General features: G+C 33.3%; 1 protein-coding gene across 1 annotated transcript in view; it reads left to right on the forward strand.

Annotated features, from left to right (window-relative positions):
• Nucleotides 1-10,504, forward strand: part of SAR1B (secretion associated Ras related GTPase 1B) — a 36,155-nt gene extending 25,651 nt beyond the window's left edge. The window contains exons 4-7 of the mRNA XM_074290901.1: nt 823-888; nt 4,341-4,444; nt 5,457-5,588; nt 9,758-10,504. Of these exons, the coding sequence (XP_074147002.1) occupies nt 823-888; nt 4,341-4,444; nt 5,457-5,588; nt 9,758-9,874 (419 nt within the window). The 3' untranslated portion in view covers nt 9,875-10,504. The remainder of the gene's footprint in view (nt 1-822; nt 889-4,340; nt 4,445-5,456; nt 5,589-9,757) is intronic.
• The last annotated feature ends 825 nt before the right edge of the window (nt 10,505-11,329 follow it).

Below are 11,329 nucleotides of genomic sequence, written 5' to 3' on the forward strand. Positions count from 1 at the left end.
CAGTAGAAGCAAAGAAGAGTTCAGTTTTCATATATGCTGCTCTGCCACTTTACAGTCCAATTTTCACTGTAGTATTGGAAGGAGTTGAGGACATAACAGGAAAATAGCTGATATACTTCAAAGAGTTGAGTCCTTTCTCTCTACAAATTCATTGGGAAATAGTAAATCTCTTCAACTTCTACAATGTGATAGGGGTTCAAGAGAAGTTGCAGTAGGTAGGAACACTATATATTATACTGGGATAGGGACAAATATAGTGGACACTTAATCTTATCTTTTTGCTGGAAAGCAGAGAAAGTTATTATTAAGTAAAAGTCCACTATAAGCATACACAGCCATTATTTTTTTCCTCAGAGAATATTTCTTAATCTAGAGATTACAGAGTAATTTGCTACTGGAATAACATTGGTAAGGAATTTTTAAATAAGATCAGTAAAATACTGTTATTTGGAGGATAATTGTGTTGTTAATGGTGAACTTTGATGTGAAGCACTATTTGTCTTCCCTATATAGGATAGTCATTATTAGAGAAATGGATGAGAATTAGAAAATTACAGTGATTTGTAGCAGGAGAAAGAAAATTAGGGAGAAATATACTAACTACACAAATGAACAACTTTTCTGTCTATTCTCCATTCCAACATGGAGTCCTTCTTTTGTTAAGGTGAAAGGATAAAAACATGATTAATTAAAAACAAAGTGAGTTTTTATTATTTTGTTTAGCTCTCAAATATTTAAGATGAATTTCTTTAACCATTAACTAGTGGGTAAGATCATAAATATATGGTATAATATGATGTTTATAAAGTATTTGTTTTTTAGCATCAGAAGAATTGACCATTGCTGGCATGACTTTTACTACTTTTGATCTGGGTGGGCATGCTCAAGGTAAGCCATTATTATCTTCTTATCACTTTGTCATATTTTTAATGAACAAAAAAAAGACCACTTACAGTGCAACATGGCTTCTTGTTTCATTCAAGTAAATGAAAGAGTCTAGTCTTATAATTCAAAATATATTATCTCTCCCGTCCCTACCAGATCATGTTTTAAAAGCAAAAGTTACATTCTTTTCTTCAGTTTTTGAGTTTTTGCTGAGTTGTTTCTTGATTAGAAATATCACAAATTGGCTTTATCACAGTTTTGAATGCTGTGTGTATACTTTAAACTCCTTGTGTAGTTTTTTTTTAATGTAAGTGGTAATAACTGGTATAATACATCCGTTTTAAGTATGTTTTATGAAAGTTGATTTTGTAAAATAAATTATATGAAATCAGTTTTTGTTTTTTTTTTTTAAATGAAATCAGTTTTTATAATCTATTGATTAGAAGAGATGTCATTTTTCTCTGAGGCTTTTTTTTCCCCTGAGGCATTGGGGTTAAGTGACTTGCCCAGGGTCACACAGCCAGGTTTGAGGCTAGATTTGAACTCAGGTCCTCCTGACTTCAGAGCTGGTGCGCTATCTACTCTACCACCTAGCTGCCACTTCTCTGAGGCTTTAATAAAATATTTAAGAAATGGCATAAAATGTCAGAAATTACTTTTATTTAGATTGGGAAGGATAACAGGGCATTTCTCAGGCCTTAAAAAAAAAGATTTAAGAAGTGACATAAGACTAATATAAGAAAAAAATGTAATTTTTGTTTGTTTTGCTAATTTGAAAGCTGAAAATAATTTGAAAAAAAATTCTTGTTTCTCTTTTATTTAAAAAGCAGCAAAAACATGATTTTTATGGAAATGTTTTGCATAACTTCACATGTACTTTCTTAATAGGTGGGATAAGGGAAAGAATTTGGAACTCAAAGCTTTAAAAACAAATGTAAGAAAATTCTTGAAAGAGTAAATGAGGAAAAAATAAATATATTTTTTAAATAAAGGCAGTGAGATATCTCGAAAATAAATTTTAAAAGTGATGACACACATAATGGTCTGTATATTTTTATTTTAACCTGTTTCTGCTATTTGCAAAGAAAATAATACTGTTATTTGAGTTAATTATAAAGGTTCATAGTCTGCTAAGATCCTCTTCTACTCCTATTTTTCCCTGCATCCTCATCTACAGTCAGTTCAATAATCTCACCATTCTAATGCTGTACATACAGGAAAAATTGGGGTAGAATCTCACTTTCATATAGTTACTATGTAACCCTGGACATTGTCTCTTTTTTCCCCCTCAGTTTTCTTTAAAATAGAGGTAATAATACTCTTAATATTTATTTACCTCTAAAAGTTATAAGCATAAGGTAAGATAATAAATATGCTTTGCAAAACTTAAAGCACAGGAATATATATATATATATATATATATATATATATATATATATACACACATATATATATATATATATATATATGTTCACTATTCCTATTGTTATTATCTTCTTGAATTTATGAAAGCTTGGCTTCTCCAGGAGACAGTGCATCCCTGGACACTCTCTCCCTTCAATTTTTGTTGATTGCATTCCTCTGGCATATTCTCTCCTCAGGCACTGGACCACGAGGAATCACCAGTCTTGTTGCCACTATCACTTCTAGATATTCTTTCTCTTGTTAGATCTCTCAACAACTATTCAGTCATTGAAGGTTTACTCAATTTATTTTTAGCATCTGCTTCACTTCCTTATTGCTGATAATCTGCCTGTCTCCTGGTTACTTTTGTCTTTCTTAAGGATTTTAGCGCCCACCCAGTTATACCTTAATCTCATTATCACCATATTGTTCCATCTTTGTGCTCTTGAAAACTGTGAAAATTCCTTCTCATAATAATTTTTTTCTTTGTTTTACTTCTTCTAAACCTGTTCTTGTCCTTACTGAGACCTCCACCTTCTCTAATTTTACCTTTTCTCTTAGATAAAACTTTAAAAAAATCAACCATCTTTCATCTATGAAGTTCTTGCCATCTTTGGTGGTGCAGTGGAGTCAGGAAGATCTGAATTCAAATCTGGCCTCAGATGCTTATTACATATGTGATGCTGGACGTGTCATATAACCTTTGCCTCAGTTTCCTCAATTGCAAAATGGGGATGCTCCATGGAGTTGTTATGAGGATTGAATGAGATGACTATTTGTAATGTATTTAGTAAAATGCCTGACATATAATGTAATATATGACTGCCCCTTTCCTCTTAACTCAATCCTTACCTTTCTTTTCCATTCTTGCTCTTGTGCTGATGAATGCTAATAGAGAGACTTCTCTCAATACACTGTGTTCTGCTTGGGTCTGCTAAAAATTTATATTATCCAATTTCAACTGCACACCAATCTTTATATTCTTCCTTGATTGTTTCTCTGTCATACATTACTGAGTGCTATTCTTGACTTTCTCCTTTTTCTTCATTCTCCTTAAGACCTGTTAACCTCCTTTCTCAGGTGACATAACCCCCTACTTGACAAAGAAAATCAAGACCATCTTTTCTGAGCTTCCTCATCTCCCTTGTTCTGTATTTCAGAACTATCTCATTTACTTTTTCTTTATTCTGGTATCTAAGCAAGAGGTAATTTTTTTTTCCTTGATAAGGCCAATCGCACTTGTACCCTTGATTCTATTTTCTCTTCAAAGAGGTAGATCTTCATGTCACTTGTCCCTCTTACCTCCTCTTCCTTTCTATTGGTTCCTTCCCTACTACCTCTGTTCTCCAGTCTTAAAAAAAACCAAGCCTTTATTTGAAAATATCAACCAAAAAGAATTATTTACCCCCAATTTATTGTCATATCTTTTCCCTTTAGTTGCCAAACTTCTAAAATAATAATCCCTTATTCTTCTTGCCTCTGCTTCATTTACATTCTCCATTTCAAATGACCTCCCCCCTCTCCCTTTTTAGTTATCTGTCTACATATTGTGTATTTTCTAGTGCAATATAAACTTCTTTATATCCAAGAGCTGTTTTGTTTTCATCTCTATTTTTGGCATTTAGTGCCATTATAAAATGCTTAATAAAACTTTAAAGTTGAATGACGACTATCTTTCCTTGGTCTCTTCCCATTACTGGCATAAAATTTTTCAGAGATAAGCTGATGAGTAAACATTTTAAATTCTTTAAAGTTTTCCTTTCATGAGTTCAAATTGTTTTCACATGTAGGTGGTAAACCATAAAGATGCTTTTAGCAAAAAATTAGCCCCACTTTATAAGTGGAGAAAATAAGAATGAAACTGAGAAAACTTAAAATAACCAATTCTCACAGTGTTTTACTGCTTAGACCATAAAATCATGTTATATTATAATTTTTTATAAAAAGTAACTAGGTGACATTTACCCTTAGAGCTATTTTTGTTTGAATTTTCCTACAAACATAATTATAAATTTAGACATCCATGTCTAATTCCTAATTGTTTTCATTAGCTCGAAGAGTGTGGAAAAACTATCTGCCTGCCATAAATGGCATTGTTTTTCTGGTGGACTGTGCAGACCATGACCGACTGTTAGAATCAAAAGAAGAACTTGATGTAAGTTCCTTGTCCAAATATAAAAAATGAGGCAAAGCAAATCATGATTGATGGTTCAGGTGTTAAGAGTACATAGCTTTCTGCTACTTTGGGATGAGACCACTTAACAGTTCTTGTGACCAAGGGGCTATTTTTCTACTAAAGGAGAGATCATTCTTGGTAGTTGACCATGATATTTTTCCTAGAAATGAACTGTTATATATCATCCTCAAGATCTGAATTTTGGCCATTTCTCCATGAGCCTTGTCAGTCTTAGAATGAAATTGTTTTGTAATATCTTGAGAAAATGAATAGATTGTAAAGAGGTATTTTGAAAAGGTTATTACTTCCATTACTTTAAATTCCTAAGATAAAAAAATCAGGGCAAATGGCCAGGATATTTCAGGGCTTACTTCTTTAATTATTATAGGAGACTCATGTAGTTTTAGGGATAGTCTGACTTCATAATGGAATAGAGATGGAAAGAGTTTGGTAGGATAGTTTAGATGCAAGGTATTCTATGTGTCTATATGATTACAATGAGTTTATTATTTCTGTCTTGTACATTTTCGCAGAATTATTTTGAGAATCAAATTAACTAAAGATTTTTTCAAACTATTAGTGCACTGTATATAAGTGTTAAAATGAGTTACCTCTGTGTAATCTAAGAAAATCACTTCCCCTCTCTGTACTTCATTTCCCTACTTGTAAAATGAAAGGATTAAACTAGTGGGAGTCTTAAGTTTCTTTCCATTTTTAACATAATAACTATATATAGTAGTCTTGGGGTGGCAGAGTAAGTTTGAAAGGAAACCAGATAAATAAGATAGAAGGAGGGAGTTCAGTGAAAAGACATTGATAACAGGAAATTCTTTTCACAGAATCTTTCAGTTAACTAAGATATAGTATGGGTTGACAAAATAAAAATGGCTGTATTGCCATTTTTGTGTAGGAGCTTGGTTACTTCAGAATCCAGGTAAATTAAACTCTTTATGATATGCTATCACAACATGAATTTCTCATTTCTTTGCAGTCTCTTATGACAGATGAAACAATAGCTAATGTGCCTATCCTAATTCTTGGAAATAAGATTGATAGACCCGAAGCCATTAGTGAAGAACGGTTACGAGAGATGTTTGGTCTGTATGGTCAAACAACAGGAAAGGTAATTCTTTTTTTTTTTTTTTTTTTTTCCATATCAACTTAGATTATTCTGATGCTCTGCTGTATTGTCTTACTATTGTCCAATATACAAACACACTCATATGGTTGTTTAACAGTCCCTGTTTTCAAGAACTGTTATGAGCCAGAACTTGAAACAAGGTGCTAAGTCACTAGGAATTGATAGAGACAATGCTTATGTATTTAGTTCACACCTTTAAAAGAGTTCACACATTAGTTCATACATTCATACCTGTAGAGAGCATATATAAGGAGGAGTTCACAAGCCCACTCTCTGGGAGGAGGAGTCAAGATTCATTCTACTTTCCACCTTTGTGCTGGCTGAGACATTTGGAAAGAGCTCTCAGAAACAAGGAGAGAGATAGGCCTCTTAAGAAAGCTAACCAGGCCCCAGGAAGAGATTCAACACTTTGAAGGAGGAAATAACGGATCTGGACTTTAACGCTTGGCTGCATTTGGGATTATTGAACTGAATGGAAACTAAGGCTGTTCCCAGAACCTCCCCAAGAAATCTGCATCCAGAGAACATTGTAATCTAGAGAAGAGAACATTACATTTTGGTGCCTGAACAAGGACAGACACGGTCCTGATTTCAGTGGAAAAGTCTCCTCAATCCAGAAATTAGGGTGAGTACAACAAGGAAATTTTGTTAAAGAGCTAAAGTAGAATTTCAGCTGAAATGGAACGGAGAAGGAAACAGATGGAAAAGGAAACACATGAGTGGCAATGAATACCTGGAGAGAAATAGAAAAGGAGAAAAACCTCAAAACAAAGGAGAAGACCTAAGAACAAAATCTGCAGGAATCATTGGATTCCCTAACATAAGATAAGACTATTTCAAGACTTGAAAACCATCAGGAATCATTGGATTCTCTAACACAAGATGAGACTGTTGCAGGATTTGAAAAACCAGCAGGAATCAATGGATTCCCTAACACAAGATGAGACTATTGCAGGACTTCAAAACTTGTAGGAATTATTGGATTCCTAGCACATGAACTAGTGGACAATGGATTCCTTTTGGACTATTTCTAGGACATGGACATGTATAATTCCTCATCTTGATTCATGTTATTTGTTATATCACTTCTAGCCTGTGTTTTGTTACTATGTGTTTATGTAATTTATGTAATTATGTGTAATACCTCCCATATTGATGGATTTATGTATACCTGTTTTAAAAGTGAGCCCATTCAGAAACCGGCTAATCTGATTTGATTTCCCATTTTCTTTGGTGTTTTCATCTCCCTTCCTGAGAAGTCAGGAAGGGTGTGACCACCTCTTTTTTATGGTGTTTTCACTCCTTTTTTGAGCCATTAGGGAAGGCATGATCACCTTCTTTTTTGAGGTTCTCACCTCCTTGAGAAGTCAAGGAGGTCATGACGACCTTATATTCTAAATCAAAAGAAATCGGGAGATGTTATGGGCTAGAACTTGAAACAAGGTGCTAGGTCACTAGGAATTGATAGAGACAATGCTTATGTACTTAGTTCACACCTTTAAATAAGTTCACACATTAGTTCACACATTTACACCTTTAGAGAGCATATATAAGGAGTTGTTCACAAGTCCACTCTTAAACTTCCGGGAGATTCACAAATCAGAAACCCACAAGCCCACTGTCTCTGGGAGGAGGAGTCAAGATTCATTCCAATTTCCACCTTTGTGCTGGCTGGAGACATTTGGAGAGAGCTTTCAGAACCAAGGAGAGAGAGAGCCCTCTATAAGCTAACTGGATCTAGGAAAAGAGACAAGATTTTGAAGGAGAAAATAAAGGATCTGGACTTTAACTCCTGGCTGCTTTAAATCCTGGGATTATTGAACTGAACTGAAACTAAGGCTGCCTACAGAAGCTCCCTAAGAAATCTGCTCTAAAGAGAACTTTACACTTTAGAGAAGAGAACATTACAAAGAACCTTATGTTTTTACTGAGTCCAGACTTTTCTTCTTAAATTTAGATAATTTTTCTACATTTTACTTTTTGTAAGTAAAATTTGGAATAAATGAAACTTAAACCAGGAAAAAAAAAAATCTCCATGAAATCTGGAAATTTGAGCTATGTTCATATAACCTTAATTTTTTTTTTCTTTTTAGTATATTTTGAGATGTTCAGTATTATCTGTGTATATTATTGGGCTTACTACCATTAAGAAAAATTCAATATTTGGAGAGTACCCCTTTTCCCACTGACTTATTAATAAAGTTTCTTTATGTGTAAAGCTCCTCCTCAGGGTAAAGATATATATTTATTTATTTCAATTTCTTTCATACAAATACATTTTTAAAAATATTCAAGATTATTATATGTTGGATATTATAAATAAAGATAACATAATACAGCTCCTTAAGAAACTGTAAGGGAGATAAAGGCATGTAAGTAATCTTTATATATATTATAGTATTTAAATACATATCAGAGGATAAAATTACCTGAGAGAGTCAAAGAGGATGAGAGCTTTTCTAAGCCAGGGAAAAGAGTGACATTACAGGAAAAAAGGAAGAGAATTGAATGGAGTGCCATCAAACTATAATATACTCAGAAAGACTGTTGTCCAGGAGTTTTTATTTTAATGGAAAAGACAGCACATAAAAGGAGGCTCAAAAAGAGGGGGCCAGGTATGTGGGAGTGAAGGTACCCAGGAGAGAACATGTAGAAAAAGGCCATGGAACCTGAGAGCAACCTGAAGAGGAATGAAGACATAGGTGACCATGATAGTTTTAAATTGGAGATTCTGGAAAGAGCCAGTGCATTGGAAAGAGAATATTTCCATTGTGAGAAATCCAGAGATTGAAAGAGTTTTCAGAGTGAAGAGGTTTCTTTGGCATTGCTGAGAAAGTCTGAGGACTTTTAGGTATATAGTAATGTTCCTTCTCCCGTTTCCTTCCTTTCTCCCTTTCTCCCTTCTGTTCCTCCCTCTATTTCTCCCTCCCTCGATCCTTTCCTTCCAACTTTCCTCTATCTCTGTCCACATAGGGTATCATATCATTATCTAAAGGTGCTCTTGAAAGCATTTTGTTTCCCCTTTTGCACCTCTGAATCCTTCCAAGATATCTTATGGTTTAACTGACTAGATTTCTTTTTTAAGGATCAAGCCTTAAATCAAAACCAATCTGATTCTCATTGACTACCAGTAGGTCCTAGGCCAGCCCCTATTTGGTCATTGTTTGGGTTCTGATTGACTCAGATTGAATATAAATAGCAGTCATTTCTGCTTTGGCCAGAAACCCTGAAGGTCTTCTCACAGATTCATCCATTTATTTATTTCTGTTTTTAGATTTTTTTTTTTTTTTTTGACTTCAGTGAAAGAGGAGATTCTTTGCCGTGATTGCTATCTAGCCTTAATAACTGAATGGGTGCCACCTCGGTCAAACTGAGACCTGTTGAATGGGACCTTAGCTTAAAAAGGTCAAGGTTTCCCATTTCATCCAGGGCCATCTCCGGTCATCTTGATCTATATCTTTGCCACTAGACCCCGATGGCTCTGGATGGGAAAGTGAGACAGGTGACCTTGTACAGCTCTCTCTCACTTAAAATCCAATTCACTTTCATGTTATGGCATCACCTCCCTGATATCATGGTCTTCTTTGAGAACAAAGGAAAAACAACAATGTAATGTGATTATTAGAATGCCAGTAATTCCAGTTCTGAGGATTTTATTTGCTATGCTTTTTATTTTATTCTGTTTCATTTTAAATTAAAATTCTTTTTTAACAACAACAAAAAAAATGTTTTTTCTCCCCTTTACCACCACTTCTTTTTGGAAAAAGAAAAACAGAACCCTTGTAACAAAAATACAGAGACAAACAGAACAAATTCCTACATTGGCCATATCCAAAAACAATGTTTCTCTCTTCACTTTGAGTGCTTCATCTCTCTGGAAGTGCGTTTTGGTATAATTTTTTTTTTTTTAAAAGTCATAACTTTAATTCTTAATATGGAACTTTGTTCTGTCATTTGGTTTCACCATAGCAGAGGGCACTTTAATCATTTATTTATCTGAAGGGAATATTATCCACATTTAGAAATGAATATAAGAAATGATTGACTTTTTTAATTGCATTTTTTAATGTATTAAGAATATTCATTTTGATGTATAGTGCCATTATTTTTTCAAGATTTATTTCAACCTAACATTTATTTTTTTCTTCTAGGGAAGTGTTTCAATGAAAGAGTTAAATGCCAGGCCTTTAGAAGTCTTCATGTGCAGTGTGCTAAAGAGACAAGGCTATGGTGAAGGTTTTCGTTGGGTGGCACAATACATCGACTAATATCAAGTCCACATCTGTCTGTGTCTGATACTAAGTCTGCTCAGTTATTTGATTACTCAGCATACATAACTTGAATTCAATAGACATTTGTTGGTTATAAAGGATAAGTTTTTTAGATCATTAATATTATTTCAACTATTGTGAATGTGAGGATTGAAAACTGATTTCAGGCAAGTTTGGATATCACATTGTTAACTTTCTAATTCTATAAAATAATTTATGTTCTTTTACAACTTATAATTTGACATTTGCACCCAGCACCATTTTTGGACAGAATTATTTTCCCGTCCAGTATGTTTGAATGCACTTTTTAACAGCTAAAAACTACAGATATGTGAATGGTATTTAATGCTCATCATGTTAAATTTTTTATGTACTTTTTTTTGGAACTGATTTTATAAATTTAGACTATATAACCACCTATCTTTAAGGTACAATTAATAATTAGTTTATTAATTGCATGATGCCTTACAGTTTTTAATAATATTCTTATGCAACGTCATGCAATAAAACAAAATCTAATTTTTGGCATATTTGGTGGGGAAATGTTTCATTTTAATGTGTCTTAGTGAGGATATTCTTTGAAAATATAAGATATTTAATGGACAATAGAAGGTTGTTTTAAGCAAACTGATATAAATGTCTTATGTTTCAATGGGCTTTTGAATTCATCTAGAAGGACTTTTTTAGCAGAATGCTTCTCTCACTATTTTCTTCCCAGTGAATTCTTCATATTCTTCAGTACCAAGAGAATCCATTTTCAAATAGTGGAAAATATTGGAAAAACATAACTTTCTTCATTTATCACATGCTCAGTTTTTAGTTTAGTAATTTCTTAGGTCTGTCACAATTGTTTGATTTTGAAGTACTTTTAGCTGTGTTGATGCTGATTTGAGGAACATATCCTATTATTAAAGAAACAAATCATCAATTTTTATATATGATGGGATACCCAAATCAAATTAGAGGCGCGGTTTCCTATGTGCAATTTTACCTTTAGCCTGCTTGTTTGACTCAGTTAAGCAAAGCATCAAGACATTTTACTCAGTGTATTTTTGGCTTCTTGCCTATTTGAAGGATGAATATTTCTTGCTGTGGGAAAAAAGGGCATTTTTTTCATCTTACTCTTGGACTCTTTTTTTTTTTTGTGTAAGCACACACAGGTTTTCATCTACACATGTAATGTTTATTATTCTATAGTTTCTCTACAACCCCTAGTGATAATTACAGATAACATCTTATAAAAACTTGGTAAATTTATTGAGATCCTTTCCTATTTTCTCACATTTCTTTCATCAGTACAGTAAGACACAGGAGTAAATAGATAATGCTCTGTACTTCAAGAAAATTTTAAAGCATGTTACTTTGTTCCTTATTATACAAAGATCTTATTTACCAGAATTTAACTCTGATATAATTGAAATTAAATGTTTTTTTTTTTTTTAACCAGCCATT

This window comes from Sminthopsis crassicaudata, chromosome 2 (assembly GCF_048593235.1).
Source record: "Sminthopsis crassicaudata isolate SCR6 chromosome 2, ASM4859323v1, whole genome shotgun sequence".
NCBI classification, from domain to species: Eukaryota; Metazoa; Chordata; class Mammalia; order Dasyuromorphia; family Dasyuridae; genus Sminthopsis; species Sminthopsis crassicaudata.